Source organism: Pongo abelii, chromosome 3 (genome assembly GCF_028885655.2).
Source record: "Pongo abelii isolate AG06213 chromosome 3, NHGRI_mPonAbe1-v2.0_pri, whole genome shotgun sequence".
NCBI lineage: Eukaryota > Metazoa > Chordata > Mammalia > Primates > Hominidae > Pongo > Pongo abelii.
In genome coordinates, this window is record NC_071988.2 from 149,440,503 (window position 1) to 149,468,307 (window position 27,805).

General features: G+C 37.4%; 1 protein-coding gene, 1 long non-coding RNA gene and 1 pseudogene across 4 annotated transcripts; 2 read left to right on the plus strand and 1 right to left on the minus strand.

The window, feature by feature from the left end:
* Window positions 1-9,823, minus strand: LOC134761298 (uncharacterized). Its single transcript, XR_010139779.1, has 2 exons — window positions 9,645-9,823; window positions 1-262 (listed from the first exon to the last, which is right to left on the minus strand). It is a non-coding gene; the product is annotated as an uncharacterized LOC134761298 (long non-coding RNA).
* PLK4 (polo like kinase 4) lies at window positions 9,799-27,805 on the plus strand. Of its 3 annotated transcripts, none has more exons than XM_024245673.3 (16): window positions 9,799-10,097; window positions 10,779-10,874; window positions 12,246-12,341; window positions 12,423-12,537; window positions 14,376-15,294; window positions 16,067-16,167; window positions 18,494-18,864; window positions 19,719-19,823; window positions 20,206-20,308; window positions 21,000-21,149; window positions 21,908-22,041; window positions 22,136-22,227; window positions 22,355-22,502; window positions 23,587-23,727; window positions 25,430-25,536; window positions 27,050-27,805. In XM_024245673.3, the coding sequence occupies exons 1-16, from the start codon at window positions 10,068-10,070 to the stop codon at window positions 27,150-27,152; spliced, it is 2,811 nt and encodes a 936-aa protein (XP_024101441.1). In that variant the 5' UTR covers window positions 9,799-10,067; the 3' UTR covers window positions 27,153-27,805.
* On the plus strand, window positions 20,625-20,716 carry LOC112133243 (U6 spliceosomal RNA; annotated as a pseudogene).

A 27,805-nucleotide genomic window follows, 5' to 3' on the forward strand; every position in this document is an offset into this window, starting at 1 on the left:
TAAGCTACTGAAAGGACTTCAGCTTTTACTCTGAGTGAGATGGGGACCACTGCAGAGATTGAGCAGAGGGCCAACATGATCTAAAATGTTTTAACAGAATTTCAATGGCTTCCATGTGGTGAATAGACAAAGTGGGGCAGGAGCAAAAGCAGGAAGAATGAACAATGGATGCCAGCACTTGACATGTGGTGCTTTGGAGTGGGCTTTGGAGCCAGGCTGCCTCAGATTCTTCATCTGTAAAATATTATCTGTTTCTTCACCACTAAAATGGAAAAAGAATAAACCTAATGTGAGGATTAGATCAGCTAATGTGGGCAAACTTCTCAGAATAGTGCCTGGTACATTGTAAATATTCATTAAATGTTGACTTTCCTTACTTTTCTCAGAGCCTAGGATACATGCTGTGAGGGTACCACACCGCTATTTGACACATAGTGGGCAAGACGGTAGGACTTGAATGAGTTTTGGGGGGGATCTTGTTCCTATGTCTTGATTTTAGGAGAGAGTAGTTAAGCAAGGAAGTATCAGATGCTGCCTTGAGATCTAGAACCTTATTCTTTTCACGTGATGATAGTGACAAAGCAACTGACACCAACTCTGATTACAGAAAGTAGGGAATTGGTGAATTGAATGTGTACTGCTACTTAAAAAAATAGAGACGTGGCTGGACGTGGTGGCTCACGTCTGTAATCCCAGCACTTTGGGAGGCTGAGGTGGGCAGATCATGAGGTCAGGAGATCAAACCATCCTGGCAAACATGGTGAAACCCCGTCTCTACTAAAAATACAAAAATGAGCTGAGTGTGGTGGTGCATGCCTGTAATCCCAGCTACTCCGGAGGCTGAGGCAGGAGAATCGCTTGAACCTGGGAGGTGGGGGTTGCAGTGAGATCGCACCACTGCACTCCAGCCTGGGTGACAGAGCGAGACTCCATCTCAAAAAAAAAGAGAAAGAAAAGAAGAAAAAAAAATAGGGATGTAGCTATGATTAAACAGATGAAGAACCAAAGCATCCTATAAGGAAGTGTCTTTAAAATTGCACAGATGTCAGCCGGGTGCAGTGGCTCAAGCCTGTAATCCCAGCACTCTGGGAGGCCAAGGTGGGTGGATCACCTGAGGTAAGAAGTTCAAGACCAGCCTGGCCAACATGGTGAAACCCTATCTCTACTAAAAAAACAAAAATTAGCTGGGCATGGTGGTTGGCACCTGTAATCCCAGCTACTCGGGAGGCTGAGGCAGGAGAATCACTTGAATGTGGGAGGCGGAGGTTGCGGTGAGCTCAGATCATGCCACTGCACTCCAGCCTGGGCAACAGAACAAGACTTTGTCTAAATAATAATAATAATAATAAAATAAATAAAATTGTATAGATGTCAGCTGGTGCAGTGGCTCATGCCTGTAATCCCAGCACTTTGGGAGGCTGAGACAGGCAGGTCACCTGAGGTCAGGAGTTTGAGACCAGCCTGGCCAACATGGCAAAACCCCGTCTCTACTAAAAATACAAAAATTGGCCAGGGGTGGTGGCATGAGCCTGTAATTCCAGCTGCTTGGGAGGCTGAGGCAGGAGAAGCCCTTGAACCCAGGAGGCAGAGGTGGCAGTGAGCCGAGATCAGGCCATTGCAGTCCAGCCTGGGTGACAGAGCGAGACGCCATCTCAAAATAAATAAATAAATAAATAATCTTATAATTATTAAATGAATTGGAGAGGAGAGTGATGTTAGCAAGATGGCAGAGTATTGTTATGGATAATAATAGTTAACCATAAATGATAATAACTTTGGGAGGGATCTAAGGGCCCATTTAAGAACCTGCGGTAACACAGTGGAGGAGAAAAATGGAGAATAACTCATGTGGAACAATCAAAGGAGAGCAGTATACCTGAGACATCTAGAGACAGGAACAAAAGACAAGGGTAGGAGCTATTAGTATCAGCCACAAAGCATGGGCTACTGTGGTCCCCACTCACCTGCTCTACAGAGGACACCAGCAACTGAGGTAACCAACAGCCATCCCCACTGCAGACCCCACCACTACCACCAGAGAGGGAAACATGGCTATGCCCCCTCCAAAGGCGTCACTGTTGTGCTTTTCAGGACTGGAGCCATCATCCCTCACAATCCCGTGCTAATCCCTGACATCTGAACTATGGTCATTTCTCAGTCATGCTTCCTGTTAAGCCTGAAGAACTGTGGGTCAATTAAACCTCTTTTCTGCATAAATTACCCAGTCTCAGGTAGTTCTTTATAGCAGTGTGAAAAGAGACTAATACACCATACTACACAAAGCAATCTACAGATTCAGGGCAGTCCCTATCAAAATTGTAATGGCATTTTTCACAGAAATAGAAAAAGCAATCCTAAAATTAACCTGGAATTACAAAAGACCTTGAGTAGCCAAAGCAATCTTGAGCAAAAAGAAGAAAGCTGGAGGCATTATACTACCTGATTTCAAAATAATCTATAAAGCTATAGTAATTAAAACAACATGGTACTGACCTAAAAACAGACATATAGGCAAATGGAACAGAATAGAGAGCCCCAAAATAAATCCATACATTTAGGCAACTGATCTTCAACAAAAGTGCCAAGAACACACAATATGGAAAGGACAGCCTCTTCAATAAAGGGTGTTGTCAAAACTAGACCTCCACATGCAGCAGAATGAGAGTGAACCCTTATGTCAGCTAATATACAAAAATCAACACAGAATGGATCAAAGATTTAAACACAAGACCTGAAACTGTAAGACTATTAGAAGAAAATATAAAGGATAAGCTCCATGATATTTGTCTAGGCGATGATTTTTTTAAAATATGAACCCAAAAGCACAGGCAACAAAAGCAAAAATTGACAACTGAGATTGTGTCAAACCAAAATGCTTCTGCACAGGCAAGGAAACAATCAACTGAGTGAAGAGACTACCTATGACTTGGGAGAAAATATTTGCAAACCATACATCCGATAAAGGGTTAATATCAAAATATATAAAGAACTCAAATTGATAGCAAGAAAGAAGTAATTTTATTAAAAAATGGGCCAATGACCTGAAAAATCACTTCTCAAAATAAGATATACAGCCAAGCGCACCTCTAGTCCCAGCTACTTGGGAGGCTGAGCCAGGAGGTTCACTTGAGCCTAGGAGTTTGAAATGAAACTGGGCAACATAGTAAGACCCTGTCTCATATTTTTTTAAAAAGGAAGAAGATATACAACTGGCCAAATAAAATATTTTAATTTTCACATTATTTACTGATGTGTATTTTAAAGAAATAAAGAAACAAAATAATAGTTCTTTATATGTATCTACATATTTCCCATTTCTTTCTTTTTTTTTTTTTTTTTTTTTTTTTTGAGACAGGGTTTCACTCTGTCACCCAGGCTGGAGTGTAGTGGTGCAATCTCAGCTTACTGCAACCTCCACCTCCTGGGTTCAAGCGATTCTCGTGTCTCAGCCTCCCGAGTAACTGGGATTACAGGCACACCCCACCACGCCCAGCTAATTTTTTATTTCTAGTAGAGACAGGATTTCACCATGGTGGCCAGGCTGGTCTCTAACTCCTGGCCCAAGTGATCCATCTGCCTCGGCCTCCCAAAGTGACTGGATTACAGACATGAGCCACCATGCCCAGCCCATAATTCCCATTTCTGATGTTCTTCATTACTTTCTGACAATATGTTTCTATTTCTTATCAAATCCACACAGTGTGAAAAACTTCCTTTGGCATTTCTTGTAGTACAGGTCAGTGGATGATGAATTCTCTTATTTTCATTTACCTAAATTACTATTTTTGTTAGATAATAGAATTCTGAATTGACAGTGGCTTTCTTCATCAGCACTTAAAGATGTCAATTCACTGTCTTTTTCCTTCCATTATTTCTTGTGAGAAGTCAACATCATTTATATTACTTTTGTGTGTGTGTAATATATTGATTTTTGTCTGGTTGTTTTCAAGATTTTTCTCATTATCTTTGATAATCATTTGACTTTGATGGTCAAATTATGACTGTCACTTGATTATTATGTACCTTGGTGTGGTTTTCATTGAATTTATCTTGCTTAGGATTGACTGAGCCTCTTGAATATGTATATTTATGTTTTTCATTGGCTATCCTTTCTTAAATATTTTTTGCTCCCATCTTTCTCTTTTTTCTTGTGGGGGTCTGATAACATGTATATTTGTCTTTTAAAAATATCGTTCTACAGATCACTGAAGCTGTATTCTTTATTTTTTTGAGGGGGGGCTCATAAGATTTTTTAAGTACTATTTATCTATCATCAAGTTGCCTGATTCCTTCATCTGTCATCCCCACTCTACTATTAAGCCCATTCAGCAAAGTCTTCATTTGCCCTTTTTTCAGGTCTATGATTTCCATTTGGTTCTTTTTCTAGTTCCTATTTCTGTGTTGAAATTCCTATTTGCTCATTCATTACTAGCATAAATTCCTTTGCATTCTGGAGCATAATAGTTATAATAGCTACTTTTAAATCCTTAAGTACTAATTCTTTCATCTTGGTCAACTTTGTGGTTGGTCTCTATTGATTCTGTTTTGTCTTTTTTAATTTCATGTCACATTTTCTTATTTTGTTAATATCTACTAATTTTAGATTTTAGCCTGGGCATTTTGAAAACTTCATGTTAGAGACAATAGATTTTGTTATATTCGTCTTAAAAAGTACCATTATGTTGTTTTTATAGACATCTAAATGAGTTAAACTCAAATTCCAAACTCTATCTTCCTTGGAGTGGGCAGCAGCTAAAAAAAAAATCTGTGCAAATAACACTAAAATCTGCACAGCACATGTGTAATTCAGGGCACAGCCAAATATTTGGGCAGACCTTTTACATGGAATTAATGGTTTCCCTCTCTCACCCTGTATGCCTTTCTACTCACTTTTTAGCTGCTGTGGTCAGCCCAAATTCTGGTCTGATTCCTCAGTTGGTTAAGACTGCACAGACATGGCACCACCTGGAACTTCTCTCACTCAAAGAGTCATAAAAAAGTTAAACTCACCCTATGACACATTTCTAAAAATTACTGAACTTTGAAATTCATTATTGTACTGTTCTCTCTACTTATCATTTTGTCTGAAAATTTTTTATAATAAAAAATTCCATGCTCAATATAAATATTTTAAAAATTAAGGCTATGGGAGGTAGAAAATGAAAGTTCCCTGCAATCCCTTCATCTATACATAGCTCCTATATATAGCCAATAGACTATCTTAGTAAAGAATTATCTCTTGACTCAGACTATCTCAGAGGGAAACATTATTTCAAGTAAAGATATGAGATGAGATAGTCTTAACACAGCTTCCTCAGAACTACACACCACTACTCCTTAAAGTGCTGTTCAGAGCACTAGCTTTGTTCTGTATTTTCTTAAACCGTAAAGTAACTAAAAGTTATACAAAGAGGGGGAAGGATTTTGTGTATCTCAGCTGTAATATTTACTTAATTATAATAACATTGTAAACTCTGAATATTGGGAAACAAAAGTTATGAGGTAGCCAGGCATGGTGACTCATGCCTGTAATCCCAGCACTTTGGGAGGCTGAGGCAGGTGGATCACTTGAAGTCTGGAGTTTAAGACCAGCCTGGCCAACATGGCAAAACCATGTCTCTATGAAAAATACAAAAATTAGCAGAGCATGGTGGCACATATCTATAATACCAGCTACTTGGGAGGCTGGGGCATAAGAATTGCTTGAACCCAGGAAGCAGAGGTTGCAGTAAGCCAAGACTGCGTCACTGCACTCCAGCCTAGGCGACAGAGGGGGACTCTATCTCAAAAAAAAAAAAAAGTTAGGCCGGGCACGGTGGCTCACACCTGTAATCCCAGCACTTTGGGAGGCAGAGGCAGGCAGATCACCTGAGGTCAGGAGTTCAAGACCAGCCTGACCAACATGGAAAAACCCTGTCTCTATTAAAAATACACAAAAATTAGCCAGGCTTGGTGGTACATGCCTGTAATCCCAGCTACTCAGGAGGCTGAGGCAGGAGAATCGCTTGAACCCGGAAGGCAGAGGTTGCAGTGAGCCGAGATCGCACCATTGCACCCCAGCCTGGGCAACAAGAGCGAAACTCGGTCTCAAAGAAAAAACAAAAATTCATGAGGTAATTACATTTAGAGAATGAGGTCACAAGAACTGAGGACACACAGGGATGAAAGTGGCCGGACATGGTGCCTCGCACCTGTAATCCCAGCACTTTGGGAGGCTGAGGCAGGTGGATCACCTGAGGTCAGGAGTTTGAGACCAGCCTGGCCAATATGGTGAAATCCCGTCTCTACTAAAAATACAAAAATTAGCCGGGTGTGGTGGTGTGTGCCTGTAATCCCAGGTACTCAGGAGGCTGAGGCAGGAGAATCGCTTGAACCTGGGACACAGAGGTTGCAGTGAGCTGAGATCGTGCCACTGCACTCCAGCTTGGGTGACAGAGCAAGACTCTGTGTCAAAAAAAAAAAAAAAGAAAAGAAAAGGGGTGAAAGTAAAAGCAACTAAAGAAATAGTTCCTCATCTTCCACAATAGAAAGTTAATAGAGCTAAATCTATAACTGAAAAAAATCAAAAAAGAAAATAAGCATGTTATTTAGAAATACGGTAGAATATATAAAAATGAACAGTTAAATGAATTGAAGAGGGTTGCATCTGGGAAGCAGAAATGCAGAGTTTGTATGCTTGTTATTAATATTTGTTATAAAACAATTTGATTTTTAAAATTATGTATATATGGTAACAGTGATGAAATAAAAATTTAAGGTAGTAGGAACAACTATGTGAAATTAGATTAGAATTGGTGATATCAACTTGAACTCATGATTACTAATATTTTTTTCTTTAGTTTCATCTGCTGAAAAGGCATAGATGCAATGACACCTAAATCGCAATAAGCTTGCTAAGTAAGCTCCCAGATATTGTTTTTTAAGCACCATTTTCTACTATAAGGTGTCAGGACACTTTGCAGAAACGGTTCCTTTCAGTGCTGGGTGAGAGAAAGCCCAAAATAAAATTAGAACATCTTGTTGTACCAGAAAGTAAAGAACTGCTTTTATATATATATGTCCTATCAAAACAGCTAGGTTGAAAGGAGCTCTCACTAAACACATCTCAGACAATTTGAACACCAAAATAAGTAAAGACTGTAATGGATTATAATCCTTTGAGGAAATGGATTATAACTGATTCAATAATCTGGGAATCCCTAAATCCATACTGAAGACACAGATGTTCCTTGACTTGTGAGAGGGCTACATCCCAATAAATTCATCATAAGTCAAAAATATCCTAAGTCAAAAAATGCATTTAATAGCCTTATAAATACATTGTAAAGACAAAATATCATAAATTGTACCATCATAATAATAAGTTGGGGACCATCTGTATACATTGAACAGGGCAAACTGTAGGGCTCTTCTGGTTGTTTTTTGTTTGTTTGTTTGTTTTTGAGACAGGGTATCGCTCTGTCGCCCAGGCTGTGGTGCAGTGGCGTGAACCTGGCACACTGTAGCCTTTGCCACCCAGGCTCAAGTGATCTTTCCACCTCAACTTTCTGAGTAGCTGGGACCACAGGTGCAAGCCACCTCCCCTGGCTAATTTTTGTATTTTTTGTAGAGGCTGTTTCCACTATTTTGCCCAGGCTGGTCTGGAACTCCTGGGCTCAAGCGATCTGCTTGCCTCAACTTCCCAAAGTGCTGGGATCACAGACTTGAGCCACCACACCAGGCGGGGCTCTTCTTTTTGGCAAAATTGTTTCTAATACATATGGAGAGAGAACAATTATCATTTTGTAACTATCATAGTAAAGACTAGTTTAGGAAAAATCAATAATACTGCTAAATTGTGAGAGAGGGGTTTGCTGAGGAGCAGAATATTTGCAGGAAATTCAAGTGTCTCCCCCATAGATTGCTTATTAGTTGCAAGTAGAAAACCAGCAATTTATACAGTGGAGAAACTGGGATCAAATTAACATCACTAATGAGAGACAAACAATATCACGTGCCTCCAAATGTGGTCTCTTGGAAAGAATATAACCTCGTGTATGTAATATTACAATCAGGAATACATAACCTGAATCTAATCATGAGGAAACATGAGACAAACCCAAAGTAGGGAAGATTCTGTAAAATAACTGGCCCGTAACACACACACACACACACACACACACCCCCCTAAGAGTGGTGACAATGTGTTAATTTGATTGTTGTAATCATTTCACAATGTATATCAAATCATCATGCTGTACAACTTGAATAAATACAATTTTTGTCAACTATACCTCAGTAATACTGGAATGAACAAATGAACGAATGATAAATAATTGGCCTGCACTCTTCAAAAATCTGTGTCACAAAAATACAAATGCTGAGGAACTCTTCCATATTAAAGGAGATTAAAAAGATATGGTAACTAAATATGGTATGTGATCCTGTACTAGATCTACACTGGAAGGAAAAAATGTTAAATAAAGACATTACTGGAACAATTGACAAATCGTAATATGAACTGTAGATCAGATTAAATATAAATATTGTATCAATGCTAAATATCCTTAATTTGATAAACATACAAGAGGATACCCTGGTTTTTAAGAAATTCACACTTTAGAAATAAGGGGTATAAGAGCACAGTGTATGTAACCTATTTTAGAATGATTCATAAAATACAAATAATAGGCTTATTTATATATTTATACATGTATATTACACATGAAGAATAGTAAAACAAGTGTGGCAAAATGTTTAGAATTGGTGAATCTGAGTAAAGGACAATAGGAGTTCTCTATTATTCTTACAACTTTTCTGTAAGCTTAAAATTATTTGAAAATAAAAAGTTTAAAAAAAAAAATGGACCGGGCATGGAGGCTCACGCCTGTATTCCTAGCACTTTGGGGAGCCGACGCAGGCGGATCACCTGAGGTCAGGAGTTCGAGACCAGCCTGGCCAACATGGTGAAACCCCGTCTCTACTAAAAATACAAAAATTAGCCAGTCGTGGTGGCGCGTACCTGTAAATCTCAGCTACCCAGGAGACTGAGGAAGGAGAATCGCTGGAACCTAGGAGATGGAGGCTGCGGTGAGCCGAGATCGAGTCACTGCACTCCAGCCTGGGCGACAGAGCAAGACTCCATCTCAAAAGAAAAAAAGAAAAAGAAAAAGAAATATACACTAACGTCAAGGAAAAGAGCTTTCACCTAATAACAGAAGATCTAAGTTTGTGCGCTACTTCTGTTTGTTAAATATCCTTCCTTAAGCATCACACTTTTCTCACCTGCAAAACACCATCCCAAACTTACAGGTCTCTTTTGATCCATACAAATTATGTGTATGAGAGATCTCCTAACTGTAAGTTGTTATACAAATGACATTATAACATTAAATACTTAGGAGTTTGCCAAAATAAAAATGGAGTTCGTTTTCTTAAGGTACCGTACACATTAACTACAGTTATAACAAACTACGGAATAAGCGGTAGTGGTGTAAACGGTGTTCCTTAAAGGAAGGTAATGTTTTTTGCCCTGTTCCGTCAAGTCTTAAACGCTTGACATTTTAAAATAGTTTTAAACCCTTTCCGGAATTAGAAGTGGTATTTCGGACCGTGAAGTAACCGATCAGCCATAAGTATCCCATCTTTAAGGCCTGCTCTTTTACCCGTCTTGCAGAAGTTCTTCCGAGAGTGGGCCCGAGACAGCCTCCAGCCCGAACTAAACTCTGCGTAGCGCTTCCGGCCCTTGGCCCAGAAGTCTAGAACCCTGGGCCGGCCGCAAAGGAAGGTCTGTCGCGCATGCGCGCCCCAGCGCAGCCTTTCCGGAGCGATCCATCTCGTTACGTCACCACCAGCCTAGCTCGGACGGCAACCGGCGGGAGATTTTCAAAATGGGAGCCCAGAGGCACCGCCCAGGCCTCGGAAGGTGTGAGGGAGAACTTTCCGTGGTTTCAGCGTCGTCGCCTGGAGCGGCGGTCTAGAGAGCTGAGCCTGATGGGCGCCAAGGCCGGCTGGCTGCTTGGAGCGCTGCCTCGAAGGGACTGCGTGAAGGAAGCTAATCCGGAGAACCCAGGCCAGGGCCTGGAAATATGGCGACCTGCATCGGGGAGAAGATCGAGGTGAAAAGACTCGGCAGTCTGCAGCGGGGCGGGTGGGAGCAATTGTGGGAGGACACGAGACCGCTGTGGGAAGGGGAGCGAACGAAGCTAACGGCTGCGGGGCGGGCACCGGGGTGCTTAGGGAGGGTCCCAACGGCCCAGGCCTCAGCTGTTTAGGGGCGGAGCGGCCCGCCCCTCAGAGACAGTAAGAGTAGGGGAGGCGGGACAGGTGAGTCCCTTGCCGCCCGGCAGTGTTCCCAGGCAATGTCCCGAGGCACTGCGGCTTTCTTTCAGCAATCCCGCCCGAGCTACCGCGTTAGAGCAGGGCAGGGCTACCTGCCACTTCTCCAAGGGGATGGCGGTTATCTCTGGCGGGAGCTGCGGCGGGATTCTGACCAGGCCCTCCGCTCCCAGGGGTTGGCTGGAGATGGGAGGAGGGCACTTAGGCTGCACTGAGGTTGAGGAACCAGATCACTAGGGTGCACCATCACCCTGAGCTTCCAGTCTAGCCTGGAAGCTCAGGTATCCCCGCACGGAGTCAACATGCCTTCCACCCTAGACACCTACTGCATCGAGGTGTAATACCTGCTTGAATTTTGTCAAATTCCCCACTCGATCCATTTTATCTTCTTTTTCCAGCCCCTTCCCATCTTCCTTTCTACTGTGAGTCATCACACATAATCTTTAATTTTAACTTTTAAGGATTTTAAAGTTGGAAATCTGCTTGGTAAAGGATCATTTGCTGGTGTCTACAGAGCTGAGTCCATTCACACTGGTTTGGAAGTTGCAATCAAAATGGTAAGAATAAACTAATCAACTTCTCTCCTGTACTTTGCGAGTAACTAGAGAGGTATCAGAGATGTCAGAAACTCCTTATGTACCAGCCTTTCCTTTGATTATAGTGTAAGGAACACTTTGCATGGGCAGAAGACAATAGTGCCAAGTCCAGCCGTTGAGCTTAAGAATATTTTAGGAAAGCCTTGACCTTGCTTAAATAAGTTTTATCTTCATTAATGTTCAGTAGACCTCGTATGTGGTGTAATTATCCATACTTGGAGTAATGAGTAGAAATCAACTAACAAATAATTTGTTTATAGTTCACCGTGTATAATTTTGTATTTCCCTGTAACATACAAAATATTATTCTTAATTGTTAGAAGTCAGGCTAATAGGAGTAACATAAACATAAGCAAATTAAGAATCATTTGTCAGCCGGGTGGGTGGCTCACGCCTGTAATCTCAACGCTTTGGGAGGCTGAGGCAGGTGGATCACCTGAGCTCAGGAGTTTGAAAACAACTGTGCAACATGGTGAAACCTCCTCTCTACCAAAAATACAAAAATTAGCTGCTGCTGGGCACGGTGGCTCACGCCTGTAATCCCAGCACTTTGGGAGGCTGAGGCAGGTGGATCACCTGAGGTCGGTAGTTCAAGACCAGCCTGACCAACATGGAGAAACCCCATCTCTACTAAAAATACCAAATTAGCCGGGTGTGGTGGCGCACACCTGTAATCCCAGCTACTCTGGAGGCTGAGCAGGAGAATCGCTTGAACCTGGGAGGCAGAGGTTGTGGTGAGCCGAGATCACGCCATTGCACTCCAGCCCAGGCAAAAAGAGCTAAACTCCATCTCAAAAAAAAAAATTAGCCGGGCATGGTGGCATGTGCCTGTGGTCCCAGCTACTCAGGAGGCTGAGGTGGGAGGATAGATTGTGCCTGGGAGGTTGAGGCGGGAGGATAGCTTGTGCCTGGGAGGTTGAGGCTGCAGTGAACTGTGATCATGCCACTGCACTCCAGCCTAGGTGACAGTGAGACCCTGCCTTTAAAAAAAAAAAAAAAAAAATCATTTATCTAAACCACTTAGAAAAAGAACTGGAGGTTTTGCTCTAAAATTTGCCTGAATTGGGATTTTTTTTCTTATACTTAGGCTAGTTGTGCTATTAGATTATTTAAATTGAGATAGGATATTAGAATTAATTGGGCAAACTTTTACCAAGCATCCTCTCTGCCGAGTGCTCTGCTAGGTGCATGGGGAAAACAGATAACAGTAGGTTGACCGCAAAGATGTATAAAAGGACTTCAGTCTATTTTAAAGTATACTTTATTTTCAAAGTTCACTTTTAACCAGTTTATATTTGAAAGTCTGTCAACATTTAAACCTGTTATTTTTAGATAGATAAGAAAGCCATGTACAAAGCAGGAATGGTACAGAGAGTCCAAAATGAGGTGAAAATACATTGCCAATTGAAACATCCTTCTATCTTGGAGGTAAGATACAAATTTTGTAGAAGTGACCAAGGACACTGAATTTTTGTATATTTTAATTTATTATGTCCTTTCACATTTCAGCTTTATAACTATTTTGAAGATAGCAATTATGTGTATCTGGTATTAGAAATGTGCCATAATGGAGAAATGAACAGGTATCTGAAGAATAGAGTGAAACCCTTCTCAGAAAATGAAGGTAGGCACGTATTTTTTTGGTTTGTTTTGTTTGGGTGGATAAAAGTTTTGCATTTTAAAGTGTAGTTTTGAGGAATATGCTATTTTATAATATATAGTAAAACTGTTTGAATTATTACTTTAAGCTAGAAAAGGAGGTTTCCTACATCCCAAGCTGCTAATTCTTAAAACAATTCAGTTATTACAGTAGTAAAGTAAGAAATTTGTTATCCTTCTGTCCTTAAAACCACATTTTAAATTAAATTATTGGTAGCAATTTACTGTGTATCTTTTCAAATGTAGTAACCTTTTTAGGATGCCATTGGTGACTATAAAGTGGTTCTAAATCAAGCACAAATAGCCATTGAAACTGTTTATTATAGAAAACATGAAACATACAGGTAGTGTGCTATAATGAGTCCCCTGAACTTAACACTCAGCTTCCAAAACTAGTGACTCATGGTCATATTATTTCATCTTTACTGTTTTTACTACCTTGATTTTCCAAAGTATTTTGAAGCAAATTATAGACATATTTTTAACTATAAGTGTTTCAAAGTATAGACTTCTTTAAAAACATAGCCACAAAGTCATTATCACACCTGATAATTCTTTACTATCAAATATATAGCTTCAGACTTCCTCAATTTCTCATAATTTTTTGCAGTTCAAAGCAGAACTAAATAAGGTCTGTACATTGACACAAATGATTGTTTTCAAGTTATCTTGCTCTGCTAACTGAGATTACAGACAAGATAACAGAAGTAGTTGCTGATAGACTTCTTGTACATCTGAATCTATAGAAGCCATTTGGAAAACAATTCGGGCATATGTATTTAGAGTTATGGAAATATTTATATTCTTTGACTCAGATTCCATTGTTGGAAGCTTATTCCAAAGAAATAATACAAATTGAAAAAAAATTGATACTCATCTTGATAAAGACTACTGCATTTTTTTATAATACTTCATTAAAAAAAGGCCTTATTAGGCCAGGTTCAGTGGCTCACGCCTGTAATCGCAGCACCTTGGGAGGCTGAGGCAGGTAGATCACCTAAGGTCAGGAGTTCGAGACCAGCCTGGCCAATATGGTAAAACCCCATCTCTACTAAAAATGCAAAAATTAGCCGGGCACAGTGGCTCATGCGTGTAATCCTAGCTACTTGGGAGGCTGAGGTGGATGGATCACAAGGTCAGGAGATCAAGACCATCCTGGCCGACATGGTGAAACCCCGTCTCTACTAAGAATACCAAAAAAATTAGCTGGCTGTAGTGGTGCTCTCCTGTAATCCCAGCTACTCGGGAAGCTGAGGCAGGAGAATTGCTTGAACCCGGGAGGCAGAGATTGCAGTGAACTGAGATTGTGCCACTGCACTCCAGCCTGGTGACAGAGCAAGACTCCATCTAAAAAAAAAGCTTACAAATTGATTACTTGGGAAAGTTTGGGAGACATCGTTGGAACTTTAGGTTTTTCTTTTTTTTAACAATTAGAATATATGTATGAATTGTTTGTACAATTGTTTTTCTTAATTGCTATGGTTACCCTAATGACTCTCAATTGCTAAAAAAAAATTAGGCTTCTCTCAACTGCATGTAAAACGCTCATCAGTTGGAAAGAGCAAAGATTAAAAGGAATGCCTAGTTTTCTTAAAGGTTAATATGATATCTTTAGAGTGGTGTGTTGGTACCACTCTGATAATTGCTGATAATTGAAGTGGCTGGTAAATCTAAACTCCAAGCCAGTGTTCTACTACAGTGCTCTAGAATATTTACCTGGGTTTCATAATGTATACTAAATACTAGATACTGAATCTTCCAGAGTTTCTAAATTGTAAATTCTCTTTTTTTAAATCCTAACAGCTCGACACTTCATGCACCAGATCATCACAGGGATGTTGTATCTTCATTCTCATGGTATACTACACCGGGACCTCACACTTTCTAACCTCCTACTGACTCGTAATATGAACATCAAGATTGCTGATTTTGGGCTGGCAACTCAACTGAAAATGCCACATGAAAAGCACTATACATTATGTGGAACTCCTAACTACATTTCACCAGAAATTGCCACTCGAAGTGCACATGGCCTTGAATCTGATGTTTGGTCCCTGGGCTGTATGTTTTATACATTACTTATCGGGAGACCACCCTTTGACACTGACACAGTCAAGAACACATTAAATAAAGTAGTATTGGCAGATTATGAAATGCCAACTTTTTTGTCAATGGAGGCCAAGGACCTTATTCACCAGTTACTTCGTAGAAATCCAGCAGATCGTTTAAGTCTGTCTTCAGTATTGGACCATCCTTTTATGTCCCAAAATTCTTCAACAAAAAGTAAAGATTTAGGAACTGTGGAAGACTCAATTGATAGTGGGCATGCCACACTTTCTACTGCGATTACAGCTTCTTCCAGTACCAGTATAAGTGGTAGTTTATTTGACAAAAGAAGACTTTTGATTGGTCAGCCACTCCCAAATAAAATGACTGTATTTCCAAAGAATAAAAGTTCAAGTGATTTTTCTTCTTCAGGAGATGGAAACAGTTTTTATACTCAGTGGGGAAATCAAGAAACCAGTAATAGTGGAAGGGGAAGAGTAATTCAAGATGCAGAAGAAAGGCCACATTCTCGATACCTTCGTAGAGCTTATTCCTCTGATAGATCTGGCACTTTTAATAGTCCATCTCAAGCAAAAACATATACAATGGAACGATGTCACTCAGCAGAAATGCTTTCAATGTCCAAAAGATCAGGAGGAGGTGAAAATGAAGAGAGGTACTCACCCACAGACAACAATGCCAACATTTTTAACTTCTTTAAAGAAAAGACATCCAGTAGTTCTGGATCTTTTGAAAGACCTGATAACAATCAAACACTGTAAGAATAATTCTATCAGAGGCATTTTGTTTTTTGGTAACATTATACTAGTATAAATATGAAGCTGCATCTAAGCGGGGGGTTACCAGGGAAATGAATGTCTAAAAAAAAAAAACCACTGTCATGGATTTTGACCTGTGGTTAACAGTCTTAAAAGGAGTGTGTGTGTTCATGAATGTGTTTATAAGATTGTTTAATATTTGGACATTTTTAGCCTCATTTTTTAATTTTATATGGAGTGAGTCTCCAGTGCAAAGTATCATATATATTAGTCATACCTTACACCCTAAAGTACCTAATAATAACTGTATACATAGATAGAAAAGCTGAGATTGAGTGGTCATAATACTGACTGCTTCCAATATGAAAACTAATTTTTAGTGACTGTAGTGTGTGTTTTTTTTCTTTTTCTGTTCATTTTATGATTTTTATGCTTAAATTATAAGAGGGCAGTAGCCATACAGAAATGCTGTCAAAGTGCCCTGGGCATTTTGGCATGGGAGTGTAGCTTTTTAGAGATAGCATAGTTATGCCAATATTGTTTTCTATAGTTATTCTAAAATGTTCAGGTATTCAAATCAGAAGAAATTCTTTTCTAATATTTTTACCTTAAAAAGTTACCTGATAATTTTTTATTAGTTTATGGGATTTTTTTTGTTTGTTTGTTTAGCTCCAATCATCTTTGTCCAGGAAAAACTCCTTTTCCATTTGCAGACCCGACACCTCAGACTGAAACGGTACAACAGTGGTTTGGGAATCTGCAAATAAATGGTGAGTTTTTAATGGAGTATTTAATCAAGAATTAATTACTTGGACACTTACCAAGCATTGCAGTGTTCTATTTGAGATTTTTAAAGAAAATCATTTTCTTGCTTGGTGCAGTAGTTCATGCCTGTAATCCCAACACTTGTGAGGCCAGGACAGGTGGATTGCTTGAGGCCAGGAGTTCAAGACCAGTTTGGGCACATAGCAAGACCCTGTATCTACAAAAAATAAAAAATCAGTTGAGTGTGGTGGCATGTACCTGTAGTCCCAGCTACTTGAGAAGCTGAGGCAGGAGGATTGCCTGAGCCCAGGAGTTCAAGGCTGCAGTGAGCTATGATCACACTGCACTCCAGCCTGTGTGACAGAGAGAGAGACCCTGTCAAAAAAAAAAAAGCATCGGCCAGGCGTGGTGGCTCATGCCTGTAATCCTAGTACTTTGGGAGGCCAAGCTGGGCAGGTAACTTGAGGTCAGGCATTCAAGACCACCCTGGCCAACATGGTGAAACCCCGTCTCTATTAAAAATACAAAAATTAGCTGGGTTTGGTGGCACACACCTGTAATCCCACCTACTTGGATGGCTGAGGCACAAGAATCGCTTGAACCAGAGAAACAGAGGTTGCAGTGAGCTGAGATCACGCCACTGCACTCCAGTCTGGGCGGCAGAGCTAGACTGTCTCAAAAAAAAAAGCATTTTCAGTACGTCTCAATAAAGCTCTATTACAATATTTGAATATTTGCTGTAAGTCAGCCACTGTCCTTAATGTTTAACATATATTAAGTTCTCCCAAAAAAACATGAGGAAGATACTGTTATTATCTCCGTCTTACTGATGAGGAAACTGGGTACACAGAGCTTAATTTGCCCAAGCTATGTGACCATTCAGTAGAGGAGCCAGGGTTCGAACATAAGTAGTCTGGCTCAGAGACTTTATTCTTAACCCCTGCTCTTGCAGCCTCTCTATAATCAGCACCTTCTATCAGTGCCTATAAAATAATGAAAAGATGATTGACCTTATTTTTAAGTGGAAGCTGATAAGGACATTATAGGGTACCAATGGGACCTCACACTAAAGTACAGAGCTACTAAAACCTAAACATTTTTAAACAGCTATCATCCAAGTCATTATGTTGTTTATAATACAGAGTTTGAAGTTTAAACATTCCTCATTAATGAACATGACAGATTCACAGAAGGTGAATTGGGAAATAATGATGGAAAAAAGAATAAAAAAGACATGGAGAGGAGGAGATCATTTTTTACTAAGTATCGTATTACCTCATAGACAAAAAGCAAATAACACAGCTGTAATTTAACCAGAGAGTTGTATGTTATCTTGAGTCTATTTTCTTTTTTTAATGTATATTCTTCTCAGACGCCCAAAAGGAAATTAATCTTTTTATTTATACTAATTAGAGATGATAATTCAGGTTTGTTTTTTAAACTATAAAACTGCCACATACTTAATTTTGCACATCTGTTGTGTTTACAGATACTTACATTTAGTAACACAGACTTGTCTGAGATGGAGAAATAACCTTGTTTATAATCAGTAGTGTTCCTGCAATTTTTCAGTATATTATTTGATACAAAATACTTTCTGTCATAATGAAAGTGGGGGGAAAGCACTAAAAAGTCATTTAAGAAAAAAATTATAATTCAAATTTTTAGTTTAGCATTGAAAAATTGCCTTACCAAGTTTTATATAATCTAATCATTTAAAGACTTTAAAAGATACTGTTCTGTATGTGAACTTTAAAACCATACAAAATAAAAATTGGTAAAGTTAATGACTTTTTTAAAAAATGCTGGTGCAAGTACATCTGTAATATTAAATATTAATGTTAAAGCTGTTCATATAGTGTTTTTGCTTTTAGTTGCGTATTTTCATTAATTGCAAGTATTTCTAAGTAAAGATGGGCTAGACAGTTCTTAGCTTAAAGAGAGTAAATTTATATATTTTTCTCATGTAGAATGATTACTTGGGAACTCAAACCTGCTTTTGTTGGAGCATTGGCAGTTGCATGCTTTAGGATTAATAAGTGACCATATAGTGACTAGTTTTTGCCTTAATTGAAAAATTAATTTTATGTTAATATCTGTTATGTCTTAGTCTTAGGAATACTAAAGGTATTTCTTCACGATCTCGTTTAAAATGTTCTTTCAAAGTCATGTCTTAAACTGCTTATTTGTTAGAAAATTATGAGCTCTTATTGTTTTTTTTTTAACTAGATTTCTTTTGTTCAAAAAATGCTATTATAATCAGAGTGACGTTTTGTGTCGACTTGTGTTTTTAGTTATTTACTAAATTGCTTCATTCTATGTATATTATAGCTCATTTAAGAAAAACTACTGAATATGACAGCATCAGCCCAACTCGGGATTTCCAGGGCCATCCAGATTTGCAGAAGGACACATCAAAAAATGCCTGGACTGATACAAAAGTCAAAAAGAACTCTGATGCTTCTGATAATGCACATTCTGTAAAACAGCCAAATACCATGAAATATATGACTGCACTTCACAGTAAACCTGAGATAATCCAACAAGAATGTGTTTTTGGCTCAGATCCTCTTTCTGAACAGAGCAAGACTAGGGGTATGGAGCCACCATTGGGTTATCAGAATCGTACATTAAGAAGCATTACGTCTCCGTTGGTTGCTCACAGGTTGAAACCAATCAGACAGAAAACCAAAAAGGCTGTGGTATGTCTGTTATCTTCCTAAGTTACTACATAACATTTTACTTGAGAATACAATTCTGGAGAACATATTTTTTAGTCCTCTGTAATGTCCTTCTACTTTGGGGTGTATACATGATCAACTTTATTAAAGAGAAAAGAGACTGGGTGTTTATGGAAAAATAGGTCTTATTCCCCTCTGTCTTCTTAATAGTGACATGATACTGATAAGTTTTGAATTTTAAATTATTAATTTAAAGTAGATTTGAATGAAAAACATTTTAAAATAATACTGGCTATATGCTGTGTTAAAGATTATTTTGTTCACAATTCCAGTCAGTGAGCTAATACTATCCTTTGCTTCTATTTTTATTGTTTATAAATTTAATCCCGCCTCAAATTTTAAAAAACTGGAAAATACAACTTTATTTTTTTAGCTTCTGGAACTAAAGAAAAGGCATATGCACATTTAAGTTTAGAGTTTAAAAGTTATTGTATGTGAATTGATAATGGTGTGTGTTTTTTTAATTCTGTCTTTATCCTGTTCTTTGTTTCCATTTTACTTCCCATTTCATCCTTGCCTTTGTTTGGCTTGCTATTATCTTTTCAAAGTCCTTATTCTCCACCCTACCTTCTGTTTGCTTTCTGCTCATTATCACTTCACACTTCATTATACATTCTTACCTTTGCACCATATGGTTCACAGTTGTGCTCAAATATACCTCTGATCTGGACTGTTGTAGTGAAGCAGCTATTTGATTTTGACTTCAGTATTTGTTTCTGCCATGGTTAAGTACTCCTAAGTATTATGTATGTCAGAGCTGTTCTAGTAAACAAAAGAATTATTACTGATTTTTGGGTTTTTGTTTTTTTTTTTAGGTGAGCATACTTGATTCAGAGGAGGTGTGTGTGGAGCTTCTAAAGGAGTATGCATCTCAAGAATATGTGAAAGAAGTTCTTCAGATATCTAGTGATGGAAATATGGTAATGTGTAGTTACTTTATTACCTTGCAACTTCAAATTATCGTTTAAGCACGTTTAGCATTCTAATTCATTTTACAATGATGTAAGTTTTTTTAAAATTAGTTTCCCAGTATGATAGTGTCTCTGGAATTCAAAAATTGAAATAGCATATTAAACATATTTAAATAAATTGATGCAGTGTTAAAAATAATTATATCTAGTAAGAAAATCTAAACTTTTGGTTTAAGTTAAAAAGCAAAAAAATTACTTTTACAGAATATTTAACATTTTTCTATAAAATAATATTTAATGTTACATTTAAACACTTTGTATATGTTTTAGCAAAATATAGTACTGGAACTTAATGGCATGTAATTAGAATTTTTAAAAAATCTTTTGGCAGATCACTATTTATTATCCAAATGGTGGAAGAGGTTTTCCTCTTGCTGATAGACCACCCTCACCTACTGACAACATCAGTAGGTACAGCTTTGACAATTTACCAGGTATGCGAATTTACTAGGGAATAAATTTTGATAGTAGATTTATATGTATATATGTATAAACTCTATATATAGATATAATAAATTATAAATATCTTAGCTTCAGTCAAACTTTAGGTCATATCATATTCTTGTACTTTGTTTCTGGTGAGAGTTGTATGTCTTTAATGCAATGTTTATTATTAATATTCTGTGTTATAATGGTACTATATTCTATTTAAAAACTAACTCTAGAACATTAGTCATATGTCTCACAAATGTAATTTGTATACTTGTTTAGAATGTGGCTATAGTTGTGTTAAAAAAAAAATTCAACATTGTGCTTACTTCAGAGCACATATACTAAAGTTGGAATGTTACAAAGAACATGGCCCCTGTGACTCACAAATTTGTGAAGTATTCTGTATTTAAAAAATAATTCACCATGTCTGTGGCTTTTGACCTTTGAAATCAGTGCTGCTACATAAATGATTATTTATAATTATAGTTAACCAAATTTGACTCCCAGTTTGGTTTCTAGATATTATGGACTATGGACATAAGTACTGAATAGTAAGACTTCATTGAGGTAACTCTTAGAAAAGAATAAGAAAACCTTTCTAATGTAACCCTATTAGAAATCACAATAAATAGATAAAACTGTATGTCAGGTCAACACTTTCTTCCCTAATGTTAAGTATTTTTTTTTCCTTAGAAAAATACTGGCGAAAATATCAATATGCTTCCAGGTTTGTACAGCTTGTAAGATCTAAATCTCCCAAAATCACTTATTTTACAAGATATGCTAAATGCATTTTGATGGAGAATTCTCCTGGTGCTGATTTTGAGGTTTGGTTTTATGATGGTAAGTACCATTTGGAAATGGTAATTTGTTCCTTTAGTTTGTAATTTAGTAGTTACGTATATGTGGGTTTTTAAAATTCAACAGAGTTTTAAAGATGTGTATGTACATAACTATACATATAAATTGCACAGCGGAGTATACATGTCAAATCATATTAACCAAAATTTATCTAGCCTTCCTTTAAACAATTTATCCTATAATATGTATATTAGTCCTCTTTTCCTACTTAGCTCCAGTTTAACTACGTCTAGGCTGATGGTATAAAAATCACATGAAATGCACGATGTCCTGTTTCTTATTAGAAACCTTAAATGGACATATACCAAATTATGAGAATTATAAGTGTAGCAAAAAGGATAGGGTTGAGTCTAAATCTATTCTGTAAAGATGAATGTTCTTATTTTCTAAATCTATTCTATAAAGATGAACTATTTTTTAATCTATAAAGCTCCTTTAAGGGACAGAAAGCATTCATATCACACAGTACACATATAGCTGTCCTTCAATTATCTTTCTGTATGAATATAGTGATTTTTTAAAATGTAAAAGTATCAGGCTTAAACCAGATATATGTTGGGAAAAAAATGGATGACCCATATTTATTGAATGCTTTGATAGTCTCATTTTATTAATAGTCAATAAATGAATAAAAATGATACCTTGATCCAGGAGCCATTATATACTGGTACGATAATAAATATAAATCTAGGAATATTTTAAAAAAGGATAAGAACAGTTTTCTGATTTTTTTTTTTTAGGGGTAAAAATACACAAAACAGAAGATTTCATTCAGGTGATTGAAAAGACAGGGAAGTCTTACACTTTAAAAAGTGAAAGTGAAGTTAATAGCTTGAAAGAGGAGATAAAAATGTATATGGACCATGCTAATGAGGTACATACCTAATTATAGGTTTTTCATACCAATTAATAACGATTGCAAATGACATAGGTGAAACAATGACAGAAGCACTCTTCTTTTGAAATAGGGTCATCGTATTTGTTTAGCACTGGAATCCATAATTTCAGAAGAGGAAAGGAAAACTAGGAGTGCTCCCTTTTTCCCAATAATCATAGGAAGGTAAATGTCAGAAAATTTTAAACATATGGCTAAAATGTTTTAAAAGTTTGATGTTTATATTATAAACATTCTTTAGTTTTCTGTAAATTGAAAGCTTCAAGGGAATATTTGGACTTTTCTCCTTCAGAAAACCTGGTAGTACTAGTTCACCTAAGGCCTTATCACCTCCTCCTTCTGTGGATTCAAATTACCCAACAAGAGACAGAGCATCTTTCAATAGAATGGTCATGCATAGTGCTGCTTCTCCAACACAGGCACCAATCCTTAATCCCTCTGTAAGTAAATATATGTCACTTCTGTACTTTAAGCCTTTCGATGATTGCCTGATGCCCTTCATGTAAAATAGTTTATTGTGGCTTTACTATCATCTACATACTTTTCCAGCCTCATCCTGAGCCATTTTATTCCATACTATCTATGTTTGAGCGTCAAAGGCCTTTCAGTTCTTTAAACAAGTCAAAGGGCCTTTTCACATGCTGTTCACTTGACCTGGAACTCTTTTCCCCAACCACTTAACTTTATATGTGTAAGTCTTATTTTTCAAGTCTCTGTTTAAACGTTACCTCAATGAGCCCTAATCTCAGCCCTCTGGGAAAAGCTAAATGTATTAACATATACATATATAGTTGTTTTTTGTTTTTTGTTTTTTTTTGAGACGGAGTCGCCCAGGCTGGAGTACAGTGGCACGATCTTGGCTCACTGCAAGCTCCGCCTCCTGGGTTCATGCCATTCTCCTGCCTCAGCCTCCCGAGTAGCTGGGACTACAGGTGCCCAACACCATGCCCGGCTAATTTTTTTTGTATTTTTAGTAGAGACGGGGTTTCACCATGTTAGCCAGGATGGTCTCGATCTCCTGACCTTGTGATGCACCCACCTCGGCCTCCCAAAGTGCTGGGATTACAGGCGTGAGCCACCACGCCAGGCTAGTTGTTTTATTTTTACTAGTAAAATATCATTAACTGCCTAAATGCACATGATAGACTCATTGTTAAATTTATTATATATTTAATGAACATGGCGAATGAAGATTATATAGCAGTGTAGAAAAATGCAACATTAAAGAAATAGGTGTGTGTATTTGTGTATACTCACCCACGTGCACAAAAAGAACATGCCATGGGATAAAAAGATGAAAGAAATCCACCAAAATGAAAACAGCAATTGTGCCGGGGGGGGGGGGGGGTGAGGGGTTCTTTTCTGTATTTTTCTAATTTCCAATAATGTGGTTATATTTTCATTAAAAAATTTTTATTTTTAAAAAATTAAGCTAGTGAAAAATCTCATAATTGTCTGCTTTTGCTGAATGTGGCTTATAAAAATGCTGAGGAATAATTTCTTCATGTCCTTTATTCTTTGTAGATGGTTACAAATGAAGGACTTGGTCTTACAACTACAGCTTCTGGAACAGACATCTCTTCTAATAGTCTAAAAGATTGTCTTCCTAAATCAGCACAACTTTTGAAATCTGTTTTTGTGAAAAATGTTGGTTGGGCTACACAGGTGAGAAGTTTCTAGTACAGTGCATTTTCTCAGTATGAATTTCTTTTCATTTTCACACTGATAAGACAATTACCAAAAAATACAAATTATTGTAATGATATCTTTTTACAAGGAAGTTTTTGTACCTTTTAACATTGGTTATATCATTAAAAATTTTAACTTCTTAAATTTGTATTCAGCTGGAAGACTCCAGACATTGCTGATAAGAGGTTGCCTGCTAGGCTTGGGTGACCTACTTTTGCCATTTGTTTTTAAAGTAGAGGTCATGATAATGACTAATTGTGAAGAGTAGAGTGTGATATCTGGGACGTTTTAAATTTTGGAAATTATTTGTAATAAATATTAGTAGAGTAACTTGTAACTTTCTTTTTTTTTTTTTTTTTTTTTTTTGAGACAAAGTCTCACACTGCAAGCTCTGCCTCCTGGATTCACACCATTCTCCTGCCTCAGCCTCCCGAGTAGCTGGGACTACAGGCGCCCACCACCACACCGGGCTAATTTTTTCTATTTTTAGTAGAGACGGGGTTTCACCATGTTAGCCAGGATGGTCTCAATCCCCTGACCTTGTGATCTGCCTGCCTCAGCCTCCCAAAGTGCTGGGATTACAGGCATGAGCCACTGCTCCCGGCCAGTAGAGTAACTTTTATTTGGCAAAAGAAGAAAAGGATTTTTCCATTAAAAGCCAAGTGAAAGCCAGGTGTGATGTGACGTGCCTATAGTCCCAGTTACTCAAGAATCTGAGGTGGGAGGGTCATTTGAGTCCAGCAGTTTGAGGCCAGCCTGGGCAACAAAGCAAGACCCCATCTCTTTTAAAAAGTGAAGTCAATATTGAGTTTCAAACTTATAGAATTTTATGTAGTTGTGAACCTATATATGTATATTATCTAAAATCTTGAAACTTGGAGGCTTCTGAGCCTGACACATGTACTTTTACTTAACAGTAAAGTAAATGCAACCTAGTACTTTATGGGGGTAGGTAACATTTGTTGAGCACTTGCTTTGTGGTACCTACCATGTTTTTCACATACTTTGTCTAGTTTATCCCCCAAAATAACCTAGTAAAGTTTATGTATCTCCTTTTATAGATAGTAAAATTATGCTTCATAATGGTAGATTAACTTGCACAATCCTACACTGTACTCTTAAGTTGGCAGAGTCTAGATGTAAGCCTCCGTCTGTTTGATTTGGCGTCCATGTACTATGCACTTCTCCGTTTTGAGTGACACATTGTGACTATTAATGACTACAGGAAGAAGTTTCAGAGGCTAAAATGTAATATTCTCAGGCCAGGAAAGAAATTCTTGTGGTTTAAGGACAAAGAAAATGTTGCTTTTATTTCCTAAATCTCTTCTTGTTAAGAAATACTAAATATTGTGGGGGAAAAAACCAACAACCAAAAAACTTAGAAATCCTAATGGAAATTAATGGGAAACAGGATTCACTTTATAATAATTTTAATATTATAATATCTTAGCTATTAAAGGAATAATCTGAAAAAGACATGAATATTCTCAGTGCTCTGCCTTCATAGCCCCAAATTTGTAGTCACTTAGTTTTTTTTTAACTGTGGAAAACCTGTTAAATATGTTAAATATTAATACAGAACCACAAACCCTCTACTGTATAGTAATTTTGTGTGCTACTACTGCTGGGTTTTTTTTTTTTCTGTGCCTGTTCTTACCCATGCTTATTATTTTTCTAGTTAACTAGTGGAGCTGTGTGGGTTCAGTTTAATGATGGGTCCCAGTTGGTTGTGCAGGCAGGAGTGTCTTCTATCAGTTATACCTCACCAAATGGTCAAACAACTAGGTAAGTTCTTAAAATACTGGTCGAGATTCAGCCCTTTGCTATAATTTCTCTTTCTCTATATGTTGAAATGGATGATTTAATAAAGATACTTCTTTCATTTTGACAATGATCGTGTAATTCTTTAAACTGTTAATTATTCTTAGCAATTCATGTAGTCATTAATGCATATTTTATGATTATCTATATTAACTCAGGGCAATTGGTATAAATAATCCACTCTAAGAGATTGGGTTCCTTGTAGCCTTACTGTTCCATAGTGTAACTCGATGGCCCTTTTCAGAAGTAAGGGACTTCTAATTCTAGGTTCAAATAATATACCAAACCTATTTACTTAAAGAACAGAAAAAAGAAGTCTTTAAGATATAACCTGCTTATTTTTCCCAAATGAAAGGCTATATCCCCAATCTAATGTAAAGTGATTAATGTTTGAAAGACTTTTTTGAATGTGTATATTCATTCTATATGAAAATATGTGTCAGGCACCAAGCCAAAAATAAGGAATCTGGCAATACGAAAAACAACGAGTTGTTTGCTTTCCTCATTTAAATCAGAACTTACTAAAAGTAGGGTACTGACGATGCCAATGCAGACATGTTCTTTTATGAGAAATGCTTATTGTAATGGAAGTACTTGGGACAAATATAATCTGTAGATACCTACCAACTGCATTTTTGTGTTAAATTTAGATAATGCAGTGCCATCACTTAAATAACTATGTTTCAAGTGAGAGGCTTTGTTAAAAGCTCTTTGAGGTGCTCCAGAAAGTGGAAGGATGCAGATGCAAAGTGGGTAAAACCCTTGTCCCCAGGATACATGTTGACATTTTATTTGGTATGGTCATTTGGAAATTGTTAACATTTAAATAGAAATATATTCATAATGTGTTTAGCTTGGTATTTTTCTGTAGAATTAGGGCTTTTTTTTTTTTTTGGAGACAAAGTCTCGCTCTGTTGCCCAGGCTCGAGTCAGTGGTGCGACTTGGCTCACTGCAACCTCCGCCTCCTGGGTTCAAGCAATTCTCCTGCCTCAGCCTCCCGAGTAGCTGAGATTACAGGCATACGCCACCACACCCGGCTAATTTTGTATTTTTAGTAGAGACAGGGTTTCACCATATTGGCCAGGTTGGTCTCAAACACCTGACCTCATAATCCAGCCCCCTTGGCCTCCCAAAGTGCTGGGATTACAGGCATTAGCCACCGCGCCTGTCTGGGGCCTTTTAAATTTAATGAGGAATCCAGATTTTTGGCTTGCTTTTGAAATTATGAAGCCAGTTCAAGTTTATCTAATTTTCCTTCTGTTATTTAAATGTGTTTAGAAAATGGTCTGTTTTAAAAGAAAAGAAACTGTGTATGCTTCACTTGATATAGGTATCTAATAAATAATTGTTATAATTTTTCTGAGGTGCCTCTTGTTATTGAAGAATTACTGAAAAATATAATGTGCTTTTTGGGACTCTCATAAGAACCAAGTAATTCAGTTGTGATTTTGTCTTTTTTTCTTTTGCTTCACTTAGGTATGGAGAAAATGAAAAATTACCAGAATACATCAAACAGAAATTACAGTGTCTGTCTTCCATCCTTTTGATGTTTTCTAATCCGACTCCTAATTTTCACTGATTAAAACTCCTTTCAGACATATAAGTTTAATAAATAACTTTTTTGTTGGCTTTCAAGTAAAGTGATTTTTTTAATTTAATATAAAGTCTTCAGAAAGCCTTTCTATGAAAGAATGTTAACCTATAATGTAAAAGATGTATTCTGAGAGAACAAAGCAGAATGAAACTTGAATCACTTACTAAATATAGTGGATATAAAATAGAACACCTGACTTTGCTCTTAGAACATAACCCCCGAACTTACTATGTTTATATATTTGTATTGAACAATCTTTTAAAAGCAAAAATGTAAATGATGTGTGGTTTATTTGTGCTTTTATTGTTTTCCCTGCGTCTCAGACATGTTGAGAATCATGGACAAAACCTGCTGGAATTTTGGAATTTTTGAAGATGTAAATAATGTGTATTTATGTTATAAGTAACATATGTAAACATGTATATTTGTTTTATATTTATTTTTGTAGCACCAGTGTCTGATGAAACATTTTTGCAAATGCATTTTATAAAAAAATAAATATAGTGATAAGTTACATTATCTTTTGATTCATTTAATTAAATACTTATTTTAAAATAACTTACCAGTAAACTCACTTTTTAAATTTTGTTGCCTGTTGAGTCAGTTAAATTTTAAATATTAATTTTGCAAATGTTAAA